Genomic DNA, 18,601 nt, shown 5'->3' on the forward strand with positions numbered 1-18,601 from the left:
GTTTTGTCTGGCAGCGTTCTGTCTGTTTTTTTTCCAAGGACTGCCTGGGTGCAGAAGATCAAAGCAGCTTCTGAACTCTACATAGAGACGGAGAAGAAGAAGCGGGAGAAGGCGTACCTGGGTAAGGCATCGCTGGGCAGCGGGGCCCTGGGAATCGGCAGAGTTGGGGGGCAGAGGGCCATCTGGTTGGGCCCAGAACCCTTAGAGCTGGAAGGTGGGCCTGGGGGTAGCGGAGAGCCTGAGGGTGGAGGCAGGAGGAGGAGGGAGGGCAAGGTATGGGTGAGGGTTGGAGGGCGGGTTCCAGGATGGAGGAAGCAAGAGTTTTAAGCGAGGAAGGGGAGACTTGTTCTTGAAGAGGGGCATAAAATAGATCAGTAGGCAAACTGGAAATACAGCGAACCCTAAACAGGAGCGTCTTGTTTTTCCTCCCACCACAGTCCGCTCCCAAAGAGCCACAGGCATCGGAAGGTTGATGGTGAACGTGGTTGAAGGCATTGAGCTGAAACCTTGTCGGTCACATGGTAAGGGCCCTAGAAACCCCCTCTAGCGTTTATGAGTGGTGGAAGCCTTTCTGCATCCCTTCCACTTGGCTTTACTTCATTTTCTAAAATTAATTTTTACTGGACGATAGTTGCTTTAGGGACTTCCCAGGTGGCTCAGCGGTAAATTTGGGTTCGATCTCTGGGTTGGGAAGATCCCCTGGAGAAGGAAATGATAATCCAATATTTTTGCCTGGGAAGCGCATGGACAGAGGAGCCTGGAGGGCCACAGTCTATGGGGTTGTAAAGAGCTGGACGTGACTGAGTGACATGATTGCTTTACAATGCTACTATGTTCGTTTCTCCTGTGCAGCAGAGTGAGCCAGTTATGTGAATCCATTTATCCCCCTTCTTTGGATTTCCTTCCCGTTTAGATTACTACAGAGCATTGAGTCTGCCTGGCTTTAAAAAAAATTGGCCCCTAATCCTAAATTTCCTTCTAGACTTGGTTATTCCCATCCACCATTTTGCCTTCCAGAGAGATCTGAGTGGCTGCCTTTTCACAACACTGTCAGCCCCTCTGTATCTGTAGATTCCACGCCTGTAGATTGAACTAGCTGCAGAACGAAAATAGTCAGAAACATTTTTGAAATTTCAAAACAGCAAAACTTGAATTTGCCACACACCAGCAACTATTCACATATTGAATCTGCAGGTATGAAATCTATAGATAGAGGACTGATGTGTTGTCAGAGGGCAGCCACTCAGATCTCTCTGGAAGGCAAAACGGTGGATGGGAATAACCCAGTGTGAAAGGAAATTTAGGATTATAGGCCAATTTATTTTAAAGCCAGGTGGTAAGCTAAGGGGGAAGGAAATGCACAGAGGGGATAAATGTGTGCACATGACTGATCCACTCTGCCGTGCAGGAGAGGCCAGCAGCATTGTGAGCGTTATCGGGGTGCTCGGTCGCTCAGCCACGTCCGGCTCTCTGCAACCCCACGGACTGTGGCCTTCCAGGCTCCTCTGTCCATGGGCTTCCCAGGTGGTGCTAGTGGTAAAGAACCTGCCTGCCCATGCAGGAGACAGAAGAGACATGGGTTCCCTCCCTGGGTCAGGAAGATCTCCTGGAGATTAAGCCTGGCAGTCCACTCCAGTATTCTTCCCTGGAGAGCCCCATGGACAGAGGAACCTGGTGGGCTACAGTCCATAGAGTCGGACAAGACTGAGCGACTTAGCACAGCCCTACACTGTATTAGGGATTATATATAACCTGGAGATGACTTGAAGTAGATGGAGGATATGGGCAGGTCTATGCTAGACCATTTTATATGAGAGACTTGAGCCTCTGAGGATTTGTGTATCTGTGGAGTTGGGGACCCAGTCCCTGTAGATACTGAGGGGTGATTGCAGATTTGACACAATCGAAGTTAAGGTGAGGAGACAGGGAAGATTTAATTTTGAAGCCCACTCATGTGATAAAGTGTGATAAATATTTAAGTGTTAATATTATAGTTTAAGTAGGATGCTGGATTATGTGCGTTTTCCTCTGGATTCTCTATCTTATGCTGCGTGTTAAGCATGGGATTGGAGTGGGGTCGGAATGAGGGGAGTAGAGGGAAGAGGTGCCTCGGGGCTGTGACCCTGCCAGAGACGCCCAGAAGAGCCGGGCTCTGTCCCCTCCAGGAAAGAGTAACCCGTACTGCGAGGTGACCATGGGCTCCCAGTGCCACATCACCAAGACCATCCAGGACACTCTGAACCCCAAGTGGAACTCCAACTGCCAGTTCTTCATCAGAGACCTGGAGCAGGAGGTGCTGTGTATCACCGTGTTTGAGAGGGACCAGTTCTCGCCAGATGGTGAGTAGACAGCGGCCCTGGGCACCCTGCCCCTTGGCTTTCATGGCTAGGTGTTTTCTACCTGGGAACTTGGTGTGCAGAATTTCCTGGGCTTCCTGCCAGAGAGGTGAGGTTGGCGTCCCCTGGGAAGAGGCCTTCACTGATGCCGGAGCATCTCAGAGGAGGTGGACAAAGTGTGCTTGATCTAGAGTGGCCCAGCTTCCCTAGGACAAAGGACAAAGATCATGTCCCATGCTTCCTTAAAGCAGGTAACTGCAGAGAGGGCTGTACCCCCAAAGCCTCAGCCCAATTCTTTAGTCCTTGGCTAAAAGCTTTGGTGAAAATGGATAAAACTAGCCAGTTTAGCAAGAAGAGTATTAGTTCACAGACAATGTGGCAGAATCAATCAATGACCGTTAGGTGACATTTCAGCTTAATCAAAGGAATGAAATTATGTTGGGTGCATCATTCCTTCAGTCAACTTCCTGTTTCTGCTTGAAACTGGAAAAAAAATGGGTCTGGCCAATGATTCCAAGACACTTGTCTCTATCTTCCTCAATCCAATAAAAATAAGAGAGTTTTTTTTAATTTAAATTTGAAGATTATGGCCTCAACTTGATTATATTCAAAGGAGGATAACTGAGGGCTAGGAGTGAGGGTCCAGTGCAGACGTGATCTGTGCAAGGCTTACACTGCTCCGCGTGGCGTTTGTCTTTTATAGCACTTTCATATGAATTATTCCATTTTGAGTTAGCTACTATTAATTACGGCCCAGAGATGGTCACATAACTGGCTAAATGTTAGAGCATGACCAGAACACTCTACCAAGGGAAGATTTCATGCAAAGATGGGCTCAATAAAGGACAGAAATGGTATGGACCTAACAGAAGCAGAAGATATTAAGAAGAGGTGGCAAGAATACACAGATGAACTATACAAAAAAGATCTTCATGACCCAGATAACCATGATGGTGTGGTCACTCACCCAGAGCCAGACATCCTGGAATATGAAGTCAAGTGGGCCTTAGAAAGCATCACTACGAACAAAGCTAGTGGAGGTGATGGAATTCCAGTTGAGCTATTTCAAATCCTCAAAGATGATGTTGTGAAAGTGCTGCACTCAATATGCCAGCAAATTTGGAAAATTCAGCAATGGCCACAGGACTGGGAAAGGTCAGTTTTCATTCCAATCCCTAAGAAAGGCAATCCCAAATAATGTCCAAACTATCGCACAATTGCACTCATCTCACACGCTAGTAAAGTAATGCTCAAAATTCTCCAAGCCAGGCTTCAACAATACATGAACCATGAACTTCCAGATGTTCAAACTGGATTTAGAAAAAGCAGAGGAACCAGAGATCAAATTGCCAACATCCATTGGATCATCAAAAAAGCAAGAGAGTTCCAGAAAAACATTTATTTCTTCTTTATTGACTACGCCAAAGCCTTTGACTGTGTCGATCACAACAAACTGTAGGAAATTCTTCAAGAGATGGGAATACCAGACCACCTGACCTGCCTCCTGAGAAATCTGTATGCAAGTCAGGAAGCAAAGGTTAGAACTGGACATAGAACAATAGACTGGTTCCAAATAGGAAAAGGGGTACGTCAAGGCTGTATATTGTCACTCTGCTTATTTAACTTATATGCAGAGTACATCATGCAAAATGCTGGGCTGGATGAAGCACAAGCTGGAATCAAGATTACCAGGAGAAATGTCAATAACCTCAGATATGCAGATGACACGACCCATAGGGCAGAAAGCAAAGAAGAACTAAAGAGCCTCTTGATGAAAGTGAAAGAGTCAAAAAAAGGAAAGTGAAAGGAGAGTGAAAAGTTGCCTTAAAACTCAACATTCAGAAAACTAAGATCATGGCATCTGGTCCCATCACTTTATGGCAAATAGATAGGGAAACAATGGAAACAGTGGCAGACTTTATTTTTTGGGCTCCAAAATCACTGCAGATGGTGACTGCAGCCATGAAATTAAAAGATGCTTACTCCTTGGAAGGAAAGTTATGACCAATCTAGATAGCATATTAAAAAGCAGAGACATTACTTTGCTCACAAATACCTGGGTAGTCAAAGCTATGGTTTTTCCAGTAGTCATGTATGGATGAGAGAGTTAGACTATAAAGAATGCTGTGTGCCGAAGAATTGATGCTTTTGGACTGTGGTGTTGGAGAAGACCCTTGAGAGTCCCTTGGACTGCAATGAGATCCAATCAGTCCATCTTAAAGGAAATCAGTCCTGAATATTCATTGGAAGGACTGATGTTGAAGCTGAATCTCCAATACTTTGGCCACCTGATGCAAAGAACTGACTCCTTGGAAAAGACCCCGATGCTGGGAAAGATTGAAGGCAGGAGGAGAAGGGGAAGACAGAGGATGAGATGACTGGATGGCATCACCGACTCAATGGACATGGGTTTGGGTAAACTCTGGGAGTTTGTGATGGACAGGGAGGCCTGGTGTGCTGCGGTTCACAGGGTCGCAAAGTGTCGGACACGACGGAGCGACTGAACTGAGCTGACTGAGAACAGTGTGACTCAAGCCTGGAGTCTGAACCACTGTGCTTCACTTGCCATTTTTATTCTGATAAATAAAGACTTGAGGTTGGATTTTTTAATTGAATAGTGAAATATCATGACACAATGACAGCACCACTAGAGATTCAGTTGCAAATCCTAGTGTAGCTCTTATTTCAGAGATTATTCCTGAAATGCACAAGGGGCAACATGCACTGGTATCGTCCACCAGAAAAAATTCCCAGGTTTTAAACCTTGGAAGAAAAGCTATTTCCTGTAGAAGAGTGCCTGGATCATAGTATATTGCCAATTGCTGAATTGCTGAATGAAGAAAAGGAAGGAATTAATGGTCTGGAAGCCCATTTGGTACCATCATTTTAATGCATAGCATTAAAAAATTTCAAACATTCTCATATCTATTACTGTCTCTCTCTCTCTATATATATATAATTTTTTTGGCCCTGCCATGCAGCATGCAGGATCTTAGTTCCCAGACAAAAGATCAACCTGTTCCTTCCACAGTGGAAGCTCTGCACCCTAACCACGGGACCACCCGGGAAGCCCCTGACACTCAATATTTGATGAAAAGTGGTGTTGAAGGACTTCCCTGGAGGTCCAGAGGTTAAGACTCTGGGCTTCAAATGCAGAGGGTGTGGATTTGATCCCTGGTCGGGGAACAAAGATCCCACATGCTGCATGGTGTAGCCAAAATAAAAAGGTGGTATTGAGATTGTCCTGGGAGCCTGCAGCGCCTGTGCTGTCACCTCCTCCCACCAAAGAAATAAGTGAAGAGAGAGAGAAAAGAAACAGCTGACTTTCTTCTGGGAGATTTCTTTAAATTTCACATACATTGCAAATTGTGCAGCAGATATGATATCCAGTTTTGCATTGTCTCCTAGGAAGCTCCTGGCCTTTAGGGGCCCCCTGGGTACAAGGGAAAAATCTGTATTTTGATCTTCTAGACTCTTCTTCATCCCCAGCCCAGTACCTTTTTGTTTTCACTCCATTTAAAAATGATGCTGTCACTGTAGTCCCTGGATTCCAAGAAACTAGCTCCCTTCTGAAGAAGAGAGAGGGACACGCCCAGTATGCCAGGTACCTGCCCTGACGAGAAGGAATCCTCTCTGAGGAGGGTCTGTGTGTCTGTCCTTTCAGATTTTTTGGGTCGGACGGAGATCCGCGTGGCCGACATCAAGAAGGACCAGGGCTCCAAGGGCCCAGTTACGAAGTGTCTCCTGCTGCACGAAGTCCCCACGGGCGAGATCGTGGTCCGCTTGGACCTGCAGTTGTTCGATGAACCGTAGGGAGCCCGCCAGGGCACGCTTGGCAGAGCTCAGCCCGAGGCGGCGGATGCTGCCTGCCTGGAAACAGCCTGGCTTTTCGAGGACCGGCGTTTGGTGTTCAGCCACAGGGCAACAGGGCAGAGAAGATAGGCCCCTCCAAGCTTCTGGGACTGCTTCTTGACAATCCTTCCCCTAAATCATTTCCCATGTTAGGAAACAGGACTGTGTTTTCCTTTGTCCCCACTGCGGGGCTCATCGTGGCTTCTAGGGCCTTTGAAGTCGCATGGCCCCCAGCACCTTTGGTGGGGTGACCGTCCCATCCCTGGGCCCGAGGCTTGAGTCTGGTCACTGTAAGATAGATTCATAAATGCAACATCTGTATCTTTGGAGAACTCATGGGACCCTCCTGTTTCTTTCCTCCACCAGCCTCCAAGCAGGCCCTCCAGGATGCCTAGTCCTTGGTGTGTTTAGAAATGATCACGCTGATCATGTCATTGCTTCAGAATCTCATTTCCCCACTGGGACCTCATTGGAAATGCTGCCCTGGGTCTGATCACTTGGGGAGATGGTCTTCCGATCAGATGCTGGTCTAATCCGTGGAAGATTCCAGCAGGCATGTTGTTAGGGTTTTTCCAGTCTCCTCCAGGTCTTTTTCCTGGTAGCTGTCAATGAAAACTATTCTGGTTTCCAGCTCCCCTGGAAGATGGGTAAGGGAGGTTGTCTACCTAGTCATACTCTGCAGGACCAGGTCACTGTAGCTTCCCTGAAAGGCTACTTGATGATGTTATTGGGTCCCCATCTCCAGCCCTGCTGGACATTCCCTTTCCGCTTGGAGGTCCTGTGTTTCAGGACAAGAGTGGTTGCTGGTGACCAGCTCTGAGCCTCTTCCTGCCTGCTTGTCATGGGCAAGTTCCGCACGTGTCTTTGGTACATTCCTCCCAAAGGTGTCCCCAAGGTGTGCAAAGGAAAACTGACAATCCGTGGAGGAAATCTATTACTGTGGTGGGGGAGAGACGCTAGGAGCAGGCAGGCCCCTCGGTTCCAGAGAAGCAGACCCGAGACTCCTTCCCAAAGCCCGCCATACACAGCCAACCTCTCAGTAACGGAAGGACACACGGCGTGTTGCCAGAATCAGGAGCGTATGACCACGTGCCAAGTTCGGTTTGAGTTCTTTTTTAGTTTTTAAACTGTTAGTGGAGTATAGTTGGTTTACACTGCGGTGTCAGTTTCTGCTGTATAGCAAAGTCAATCGTCCATGCATATTCACACGTCCCCTCTTCTCTGGATTTCCTTCCCACGTAGGTCACCGCAGAGCTCTGAGTGGCATCCCTTGTGGTGTACAGTAGGTTCTCATTAGGTACCCATGTTATCCATGGTGGTGTATATATGTCAATCCCAGTCTCCCAGTCCCCACCCCCCACCCCGCCTCCTTCTCCCTGGGTATCCACCCATCTGTTCTCTATGTCTTTATCACATCAGATCATCGACACCACTTTTCTAGATGCCACATATATATACTAATATATGATACCTGTTTTTCCCTCTCTGACTTACTTCACACCATCTGACAGTCTCTGGGTTCATCCACATCTCTGCAAACGGCCACAGTTCCATTCATTTTTGCAGCTGAGTAATACCAGTTTGAGTTCTTTGAGTTTTTCTCCTTAAATGCCAGGAGATAGGCTGGTTGACTAGATAAGAACTTGATTTGCTCATGACAAGCGTGGATCGTACTTTGTTTGCATGTCAATGCTCCCATAATCCCAGTTTGTCGTTTTACCATGAAATGTTCATTGCATGTTCTCTCAGTCCTGGAATCTAGCTTTCCTGGGTGAGACGGTGTTCTCCTCGATTGCAGGTCCTTAGAATTTAATTAGGATTGTAGAATGCGTTCTAAAGACAGCATTGGCACTTCCCTGGTGGTTCCAGTGGTTAGGACTGTGCTTCCACTGCTGGGGCTGCAGGTTCCAGCCCTGGCTGGGAAACTAAGATCCTGCATACCATGTGGTGTGACCAAAAAAGATGGGGGGGGGGGGGAAAGATAGTTAACTACCCACTTTGCTAGGAACCGAATATGTCATGTCATCCTTCAAGCAATTTTTAAAATGTGTGTCTCGGAAAGGGCAACAAAGTTTACATTTCATACTTCTAAGAAACACTTTATTATTTATTTATTAAAGATAGTGTAGACTTTTGTATCAAGAACAACAGACATAAGTATTTTTTGAAACAAGCAGATCTACCCTTTAGTTAGTAACTCTCAGCTGAAGACCTTAGAGACCAAATTCAACTTCAAGCATGCACTCGTTTACCACTTTCCAGCAGCAAGCATGGTTCGGATACTTTAAGTTCATATGTATGTTTTGATGCTGTTAGGAAACTGTTGTAAATGAAATCTGTGAATAGACCTACCAGTCATGCTTTCCTATGTCTATGCCCAATACAGTTTGTTCAGTGTCTTTATGAAGGACACGTGATTATGGTAGAAAAAGAAGGGTTACCTGTGTGTACAGAGTCATATTGGGTCACCAACGCAATCCCTCTCTTTACCTTTTCTTCATTGGCTCTCTTTGCGTGTGAATGTTGGGCATCACCGTTCATGTAGGGTGGATGTGATGTGCTCAATGACAAACATCTTGTCACCTTTTTGGTCCACCAGCTCACCCACCCATGCAGGGTTGGAATTCATGCATGAAGAAGCAATATGTGAGTCTTTTCTCCCAGGTGACTGTACTGAGCACCCTTGCGATGCTCCTCCAGGGCAGCGGTTCTGGATGAGTGCCCTGTACTCACCAGGGTGATTTGTAAGGTGACTGATCCTCCTTACAGACGACAAAGCCTGGCTGTCAGATCCGGCCGTCACTCAGGAACGTGGATGATGCATGGTCTCCAATTCTTTGAGACTAGTCCTTCGCGTCTACCTTTTTGGGCGGCCGGGGCTGTATTTCATAGAGATGAAACGTCCCTTGCCAGTAACCTTCTGTGTCCTAGCTCTTTGCTTTCTACACACAGGGTTTCCCCTGGCCACTGCCTTCTGACATTGACTCCAGCCCTCCAGACACCTCGAGTTTCCTCCTTCTCTGAGCCACCCTGACCTCGTGGGAACTGCTCCTGGAGCCATGCCCCGAGGACAGGAGCCCTTGGGCTGGGCCTCCTTTGTCAACCAGCTCTCCCAGTCCCTCTGGGGCAGGGTCTTTCTGGCAGGCAGGTGGGTGGCATGTCTCCTGGAATCAGAGCACCTGTGACCCCCCCAGAGCCTGAGGATGTGGTTCATTCAGATCCAGGGCTGGCCACACACACACACACACACACACACACACACACACACACACAGATCTTTCTAGGCTGGGGTCTCCAGATGTGCTTGAGAGACTGAGGCCAGGCATCCTACATGTCCCTGACCTCTGATGGCAGAGAGAGTTATGCTTCCAAGGAATGTTCATGTTAAAAGGGGAATTCTTTCTGCTCTTTGCGTTTGGAACAATTTAAGCATGACTTAAGTCTAGGAAAGTAACTCATTTCAGCTGGTTAGTACTATTGAATTTAACAGGAAAAAATCCATCCGAAAATGAGTAAATTACCACTTGATTGTCCTGTCTCTCCAGGAGTAGACTGGTGCAAGCCTAAAGCCACTGACCACAGCAGAGCGGGGGCCTTCCAGAATCCAGTGGGGCTGGAGAACGAAGCAAAGGGAGTGAGTGCAGTGCTTCTGGTTTTATCTGGAAGGAGACTTGGGAGTCTATTTTAGAGTTTTGCCAATATTTTGAAAGTGAAATCGCTCAGTCGTGTCCGACTCTTTGTGACCCCATGGACTGTAGCCCACCAGGCTGCTCTGTCCATGGAATTTTCCAGGCAAGAATACTGGAATGGGTAGCCATGCCCTTCTCCAGGGGATCTTCCCGACCCAGGGATCGAACCTGGGTCTCCTGCATTGCAGGCACATTCTTTACCACTAGCACCGCCTGCCCGTACTTTGATGAGCAGAAAAAGACTTCTCTCTTTACTCCAGATGGTTTTTCCCCCTAACTGGTTGTGCTCTTTTGGTTCACAGAAAGAATGTTTGTTTTGTGCGTGTAACAGTTTGAAGAATTTCCATTGGGAACAGCAAGTAGATTTTCATTCTGTGTCAATTCATTGTATTTTCCCTTCTCTTGGGGCTGGAGACGAGTTTACAATGAACACTAGCATGGAGAAACGGATGCCTGCATGCTTTCGAGGTGGCAGGGTCACTTCAGACTTGAGGTCAGCGTGAGCTTAGCGAGGGGTCTGCCCTCTGCAGGTGCACTTTGCTTTCCAAGTTCAGAGCCCCCTGCGCGGGAAACTGAGGCAGAGACAACAGAGAAGCCTGGATGTTCCTGGTCGGCTTCAGGGTTAGGGCTTCAGCTCTCAACCAGCAGAAGCATGGTTGGTGAACGGGACACACGGTGAGGCCTCAGATGCTGTGGTCCGAGTCACCCTAAAGGGCATTTGGTTAAACGAAAACTGTCCTCTTTTTGCACCCAGGGGCTTCTCTTGGCTGCAGGGAAGGGCTCAGGTCACCTGCCAAGACTCAGCTGGCAAGTGCCTGGAGCCACGTTTTATGGGGGCTGCTTAGTATTGTGTCAGTATGGTTGGGATGTTTATTGCACTTGGAAAGCAGCCATTTCTTTGAGCTAGAGGAGAGGAACATTCTAGAACTTACACTTCCTTACCCTGCCCTGTGTCAGATCCAGGAATAGCTTTGTAGGTCTCCAGGCTCAACTAAGGTACATAATCTGCTACCTTTGGGAGCCAAAATCTATTCCTTATAGGCCTGGAAAATTCATTCTGCAAGAAAGATAGAAAACCTCTAACAGCACTCTATCTTAGGGGTATTAAAACCCAGATGCCAACAGCTGGCAAGTCTTATCCCTAGGTTGTGACCTCTTGGTAACACCGTCAGTAATGTTAATAGTACATTGTTCATTCAGGGAGTCCCCTTTCCTGGGAATGACCACCATCCAAATGGCTGGGAGGTGGTGAGGGGGGGTCTGCCTTTGTGGCTTTCACAGCCTCATTGTAGATCTAATTTTAAGTCATTTGAATAACACCCAGTGCTTGTAAAAACTCACCTCCACCTCCAAAAATTATTTCAGTGACATGCAGTTTCAATTAGTTCCTTCACTGAAAGGAACCCTCTTTAATCTGGCCTCGGGGAACCAGATAACACCCACATAATAATTTTTTTCAACACTATGTGTGGTTGTCAGATTTCAGGGTAAACTTGCCCCTAGTATATGTCAGGGTGTTTTGTGAGTCATTTTTTAAAAGGATTTTGTTCTACTTTCTATACCAGCCTATATTGTTAAAATCATCAGAAATGTGTGAATATTTTAGGATTCAAAGCCCACCAAATAAACCTGTTCATAAGTGGGCGTATGTGGTCAGCCTTGAAAAAAATCAAGCACTTCTCTCTCTGATATTTACTGAGAACTTACCCAGTAACCAGGGTTTCTTTTTATGCAGTGGAAAGAATGCATATTTTTCTTCTAGGAACTCTGGTTTTGTACTTTTTTCACTGAAAAAGAATAATATTCCTGTGCTGTTGTTTCTAAAGCTATGTTCCTTTGCATTTTCCCTCTCATACTCAAAGCCCTGATTTCCTCCTGTTTCTCGATCTAAACAGAATGGGGGCCTGGGGCAGAGAGGGTGATGCAGGAACCAGAGGCAGGGGGAGGGCGGCTTTGCTGCGTCTGGTTGAGGAGCCAGCCCCTGCCGTTCTACTCACTGTCACCGCTAGGGGGCGCGCTCCCCCGCGTTAGAAAGTAGTCGGTCCCCCTGGCGGCTCTCAGGGCGCTGGCTCCACCTACTGCAGCTACCGGGGCATTGCTCTTGTGCAAATCAGAAGGAACTTGCTGGGTCTGAGGAGGATGGTGGGGGAAGGAACTTAGCGGTGAGCCTGGGATTCGAACCCAGCACTCCTGCGGTACCTGGTGACATCTTGCCTTTCTCTGCTGCTGGGTCTGGGGTCATAAGGGGTCCCCAGCCTTCTTTCTTTTTCTGCATCTGCTTTGGCGAAGGCCCCTTTGAGATTCAGCCCTGCAGGGGCCTCAGGTGTTAAGTTGGAGGTGTTTCCCCTGCTGCTGGGCCGACGCAGGGCGTGGGTCCACAGGGAGGAGGCACCCTGTTCCCAACAAGGGGTTGGAGAAGTCAGGTTCCCTCTGCTTAGACTGGATCACAGTTTCTAGGTGGAGACTATGACGTCTGGGATTTCAGATGTCAAGGGGCTGAGGGGGGCAATGCAGATCATTGCATGGTGTGTGTGTGTGTGTGTGTGTGCGTGCATGTGCGTGTGTCTGTGTGTGTATCAGGGGGAACAAGTGGATATGTGAACAGGTGGGTCTGACTCTTCCTGCAGTCAGGGTCAGGACCTGCTGCATAATTCGTGGGCTGAGTGCAGAATGAAACGGAGAGGCCCCTTGTTCAGAATTGTGAAGAATTTCAAGGTGATGACAACAGAGAATGAAACCAGGAGTGGGCCCTCCTAAGCACAGGGTGCCCTGTGACTACATAGATCAGACGCCCATGAAGCCAGCCCTGGTCACACTGTCTTTTCAGTTGGTTTCTGAAGCAGGTGGGGCTTCAACTTCTGCTTCTTACTCTGCAAAGTCTCCCTGGCAGGTTGCGGAGAACTGGGCTGGTAACACTTTTCAAAATATCTGCTTATAAAAGCACAAATGATCTGGATCAGTCAGAGGGTGTAGAACTCAAGCCCCAAGTTGACAGATGCACCTGGTCTCTGGGCTCCCAGTCCAGGGTAGGCCAGGGGTGCCGAGAGGCCTCCAAGTCTTTACCATTTAACCCACTGATTGGAAATAAAACCCTTCCTTTTAGTTAGTCGTCCCCCGGGGGCTTTTCTCCTCTTTGCTGGTGGGTCAGACAGGCTGCTCTGGCCTCTGCCTTCCAAGTGACCATCTGAGTGATGGCAACGAGAAGCAGGCAGCTGGTGGGGTGGGTGATGCCCGGTGTCCCTTCCACGGGGCTGGACGCTGTTCCTCCATCCCCTCTTCCTGGAGAGAGCGAAGCCTGCCCAGGCTGGACACTTGGTACACAGGTGTCTGGAGGCACCTGCTTCTGAGACGCAGCAACTTCCCAGTTGGGCTGTCTGCCATAGGACCCCACCTATGAGTGGGCTGTTGGGAGCAGAGACCCCACTGTGTGCGTAGCCTCGGGTTCCAGAAGACCACATACCAGGGAGGCAGCTGACATGGGAGTCTCCCCTCTCGCTGTGTGCTTGTTCTTACTTTCTTTCACTAGCACTTTCTAGCGCTCAGCAGGACACTCCAAAACTTTGCTTGACCTTTGCAGATCAGTTTCATGTCTACCTACACAGAGCAATAATCCCGTCTATGTTTCCCGATTCTGTCTGGGATTATAAAGTTTGCTAAGTAAAAATACTGACAGAAAGTTGAATAGAGATATCAAATTCATCTTGCATGGGTTTGATTGTGTCATTTTGAATGAAATAACAAATTCTAGCTTTGTTTCTCCTTGTATTGCAATCGTCCGGACTACTGAAAGTTCAGAAAGTGTTTTCCAGAGGCATTTAATTAATATTGTGTCAGTGTTAGTTTTCACGAGTGAACGTTTTGTTGTACATTTTACAAATCAACATCCTTAAAATGTTGTCTGGTAAATATTCACTATTGGACAGTAGATATTCTAGCAAGATCTTTGGTAATGATATTTATTTTAACACATGCATTTAAAACGTACATTGCCAATAGCCCAAGTGTCTTTAAACTGTAAGACCAACTTCAGATCTTCTTTGCTGAAGCCCAAGCAGGCTGAGATCTGTACCCTTTGGGCCCTTTCATAGTCCTACCTAGACAGAGAAGTTGGCGATCTCGTCATTCATGTCCTGTTGCCTTAGCTACATCAGCGTATACCTTCACATCCATAGGTGGCCAGCATGTGTGTAAATACATGTATACAGATGAGAGTCTGCAACAGAATGTCCTATGTATGATATGCAGTCCTCAGCTCCTGGTTTTCTGCATTTTATATAGTTTCCAGCTAAGAAGAATGCAGAATTCCACTACGTAAAGTGAAAAAGTTATACTCTTTCAATGGTTTGTCCAGAAATCTCTGCTGTAAGTTTATGGGAATGTCTATGACTCAATGTACATATGGTGTGTAAGAGGTTATGCTGTTAAATGTTGGATAAACTAATGCAGATTCTGTAGTTATAAATAATTAACTTGTTATTGTAAAATGTGATTTGTCATTGAGAGATTATTTTTCTGTATGTATATGAAAGTATTTTAGGAATCTAATTTAAGTGCATAAAGCTATAGAAAAAAGTAAAAAAAAAACCTATTCCAAGAGTAGAGAGTGCTTAATCAGATTACTTGGGTTCAACCCAACTAAATTTCATATATTAAAAAGAAAACCTGAGTTGGATATGTTAGAAATTCAAAGAAGTCATTTTGGAGGGGCATAGAAAATGTGAAGTTGAATGCAACAGGTGGTGTTATGATAAGATGATGAGTGTCCTCTAGCCATGACCTTGGTTGAGACCCCCGTGTTTCATTAAACAGGTAACATGTTCGGGAAGGTGCTTCTGTCAGGAGGGATAGGAGGCTTGAGAGTCTGGTTCCCATCAGATCGGAGTTATGTGATCTGGAAGCTTCCATGGGTTCTGGAGGATGGGCCAGGAATCTTGGGTGGAGCCAACCGTCCTTCTAGAAAGTTCCGAACGTCCTGACTTCTGGGTCACCCTTTGCAGTTCTCTTTCTGAATAGATTCAATGCATCCCTTTCGTGTTTGCATTGTACTTTCCCGGAGGCATCCTCACTGTCCCCACCGTGGCTCTCCACTGTGGGGTAAAGGATGAAGTTTGGAGCTTTCTGGGTTAAGCTGTTCCCAGCACACAGGACAGCCAGCACAGAGCAGCCTTCTAGCTGCTTGTGTCCATGATGGAGACCTCAAGGCAAGAGGCCTTCCTCTTTTCCCAGTCCAAGAAATGGGTCAGAGGTCCAGGCTGCTTCTTGGGCAGACTTCTTATCCTTTGCCACCAGAAATGTCCCCACAGGTCACCTAGGGATGGATAGAATGCAGAATCCTATGACACTCACGATGCAAACCCCCGAGAGGTACATTTAGAGGTCCTTTCAGGAGGAGGCAATCCTGTGAGGTCAGCCTCCCTTGTCAGGCTGGGAACGATGGAGCGCTGAAAACGGCCAAGTTCCTGGTGAGTCGCGGGTGTTGCATACAGAGCGCTGCGTGTGGGATGTTGAGGGCCCTGGCTCGAAAGGACATATGGGGAATGTGTGCCTTAGGTTTTCAACATTTCTTTCAATGAGCTGTATGCTTCCCAATGCTGTCAACCAACAGTCCAAGTCCTTTTTTGATACATCTGAAATTGGCAAATGCTGGCGTTCAAGTGACCTCCTGGAATTCAGGGTTCAGGGGGTGCAGGGAGCTGTGATTTCTGGGAGCTTCCTGGAATCTGTTATCATAGGAGTGATCTGAAAATCACCTTGAGGAATGTGTGGGTGGATGTGAGTGACTTCATTTCCAAACATGGAGCTGTTTAGGGACCTCTTTGTCCAAGGTGGCCTGGGAAGTCCATCTAAAGCTACCCAGCAGAAGTGGATAAGCTCCCATAGACCCACCCAGAGTAAGTCCTGACCTCCTTCCTTGGCATCAAGTCCTCGTGGCTGGTGTGGCAAGAGGGCTGTAAGTGGAGATGAGTCAGCCAGTCAACCACCCCTTGGGTCCTGCTTGTTCCAAAAAAGTCTGGGGTCAAGAAAAGCCAGAGAACGTGGGGTCCTGCTCAGCAGTGACCACTTGCAAGCCATTCCAGTTAGCCTTCACCTATTTAGAAAAGAATGTATCGGTCCTGACATGAGTCCCTTGTGTTTCCAGCGGCAGATGGGTCACAGTGCTGGGGGCATGTCGCCTCCCTCACAGCCCTGCCGGGGGGTGGGATAAGCCAGCCTGCCTCCCCAGTGGACACCCTGTTGACTGTAATATACTTCTGTTGCCAAATAACGGTACTGTTTAATTTCCCATCAAAGGGAGACTATATTGTTTGGTGTGTAATGTCAATGGAGTTCCAAAAATTACTAGACACTATTATAAATTGTAGAATTCTGTATTTGTCTAAGGTTTGATGAAGCAGGGCCAAGACATTAGGTTTCTTTTCTGTTTAAAAGAAGCTGAGGTTAGGTTTGCTCTCTGAGCATTCCTTTGGCACCTTATTATGTAAGAAATGTTAAATTTGACTGATCAAGATTATGGTAACTGAGTTTTGTTTTCTTTAAACCAGTAGCAACATCAATACAGATGGCTATTTCTGTGTATCTGGAATCTAAAAAGAACAATCTCTTCCAAACAATTCTTTGGTCATTTTGACCTGTATGGTTTAAATTCACATAGTTCATGAATAAAAGGAGAAAAACCAACCTTGTTACAATGGATTGCTTTGGGTTCTTTCTGCCCCACTTCCTTTCTGAGCAGACTGTTTTGTTGTTTAGTCGCTCAGTCATGTCCAATTCTTTGTGACCCCATGGACTGTGGCCTGGCAGGCTTCTTTGTCCATGGGATTTTCCAGGCAAGAATGAAGTGGGTTGCCATTTCCTTCTCCACTATACAGCTGTATCTGTCATCTATCTATGTGTTTTTGAACATCTTGATTTTTAAGAACTGCATATTATCCCATTGCTTGAATATATTCCAGTTCACCCTAATTTTTAAAATAATCCTGAATGGTTATGTGTTGAGGCTGCTTAAAAATTTTTATCTAGATATAAAATAGTGCCATGAAGACTATCACTGTACACAGATCTCTGGGTTCATCTCTGATGACCACATAAGGCAGTGTTTGAAGCGTTTCATTACTTCCCTCCCCCGTTTCTATGTGCTTAATCAACAAGGAGGTTGTTGAGTTGGATTCTGGATTGGGCAGTATTACCGGCAAAGATATTTCATCAGCTGTTACATGTCTTCAAAGCTTGTGGTTTGCCTCGGGTATGCGGTGTGCGACGCCCATCAGGAGGCAAGCCGGGAGGAAGGCAGACGGTCTTGGGGAACCAGGAGTGCTGGTTGTGTTACAGGCGCAGCTGCTGAGCCTTTAGAGACCACCCTCCCGTGGAGTCAGTGGGAGGTTTCTTCTCCCTCTTGTTAACAGCCCAGAGGTCCGAGGTCTGGCCTGGCAGGGCCTTGCAATCATTTGACTTTACCTTGAAGAGGTGAAAGCTTCACTTTCCACTGTGTCCGCATCTAGCGAGAGGGAAAGGAAACTGCAAGCCCGGTCCTTGTGAGGCCAGTTGGGAAGGGACACTTTTCCTCTCTTTTCATCTGCCGGAACTTAGTAGCTTCAGCATCAGGCATCGCCAGGGAGGGCGGCAAATGTCCGCAGCTAGGTGACTGGATCCTGGGGCCGCACGCCAGCCGGAGCCCTCCTGGCTCCGGGGAGAGGTCCGAGGGGCCCGCATGGCGCCTCTGCCCATTGCATGTGGTGACGGTGGAGCTGCTTTGCCAGGAAGAAGTTAGTTTCAGCACCGTGACGGCTGGGAGAGTGATGTCACACAGGTGGAGGGCACACTGGTCCCCAGGTGCAGGGGGTGGCCCGGGCCCCTCCGTACCCTGGAGGACTTCCTAGATGGCACAGCCCTGCCTCTGCCCACAGACTGCGGCACTGGGAAGGGAGTCCGTTCGCTGCCCAGACACTTGGAGGTGATCGAGGAATGGGCACCCGAGGTGGCTGTGTCCGGTCAGCGCTCTTCCGAGGCCAGTAGGAGGTGAGCGCTGGGAAGAGCTGGCCTGGCTTACAGGGTGAATCGAGAGTATCTAACGGACAAGGTGTGAGGGGCCCAGACCATCGCCTGAGGCTGCGTCGCCTGTTGGCCCCAGTGCAGGGCACCACGTGCCAGGACAAGCGGGAACAGCAAAACGGGAGGTGGGGGCGGGGACCCTGGGCAAACCTCCATCTCTCCCCTCACTTGCAGAGTGAGGTCTGTCTCACTTGGACCACAAGGCTGTTAAGTTGCTCAGCCATGTTCGACTCTTGGCGATCTCCATGGACTGTAACCCACCAGGCTCCTGTCCGTGGGATTCTCCAGGCAAGAATACTGGAGTGGACTGTCATTTCCTTCTCCAGGGGATCTTCCTGACCCAGGAATCAAACTCGCATCTCCTGCCTTGCAGGCAGATTCTTTCCTGTCTGAGCCACCTGAAGCTTAAATAAGATATAACATGAAGCAGTCTTGGAAACTGCAGAGCAGCCTTCAGTTTGGCAGTGTTAGATCAAAATGAAGGGCATTTTACTGGGGAGCTTTTCCTGCAGGACTGATCAAGTCAGTCACCCTAATGGTCCATTAGAAACCAGGATTTCTGAACAGGTCCTTGAAGATGGGATTCTAGATGGACTTGGTCAAGTGCCCACTTCCTGTCAGGTGCTGTGTGAAGCCAGTCAGTCAATCCCTGGGTAAGACGGCCCAGAGAAGTCA

General features: G+C 47.7%; 1 protein-coding gene across 10 annotated transcripts in view; it reads left to right on the top strand.

Annotated features, from left to right (window-relative positions):
* The window catches only part of ITSN1 (intersectin 1), a 252,839-nt gene extending 236,189 nt beyond the window's left edge, over positions 1–16,650 (top strand). For 6 of the 10 annotated variants that reach the window (XM_065913500.1, XM_065913498.1, XM_065913499.1 and 3 more), the window contains 4 exons: positions 39–121; positions 438–521; positions 2,166–2,339; positions 6,001–16,633. In XM_065913500.1, the coding sequence (XP_065769572.1) occupies positions 39–121; positions 438–521; positions 2,166–2,339; positions 6,001–6,149 (490 nt within the window). In that variant the 3' untranslated portion in view covers positions 6,150–16,633. Of the gene's footprint in view, positions 1–38; positions 122–437; positions 522–2,165; positions 2,340–6,000 lie in introns of all 10 variants that reach the window. The other 4 variants (XM_065913505.1, XM_065913504.1, XM_065913506.1 and 1 more) reach the window with 4 other exon arrangements.
* The last annotated feature ends 1,951 nt before the right edge of the window (positions 16,651–18,601 follow it).

Source organism: Muntiacus reevesi, chromosome 21 (genome assembly GCF_963930625.1).
Source record: "Muntiacus reevesi chromosome 21, mMunRee1.1, whole genome shotgun sequence".
Classification (NCBI taxonomy): domain Eukaryota; kingdom Metazoa; phylum Chordata; class Mammalia; order Artiodactyla; family Cervidae; genus Muntiacus; species Muntiacus reevesi.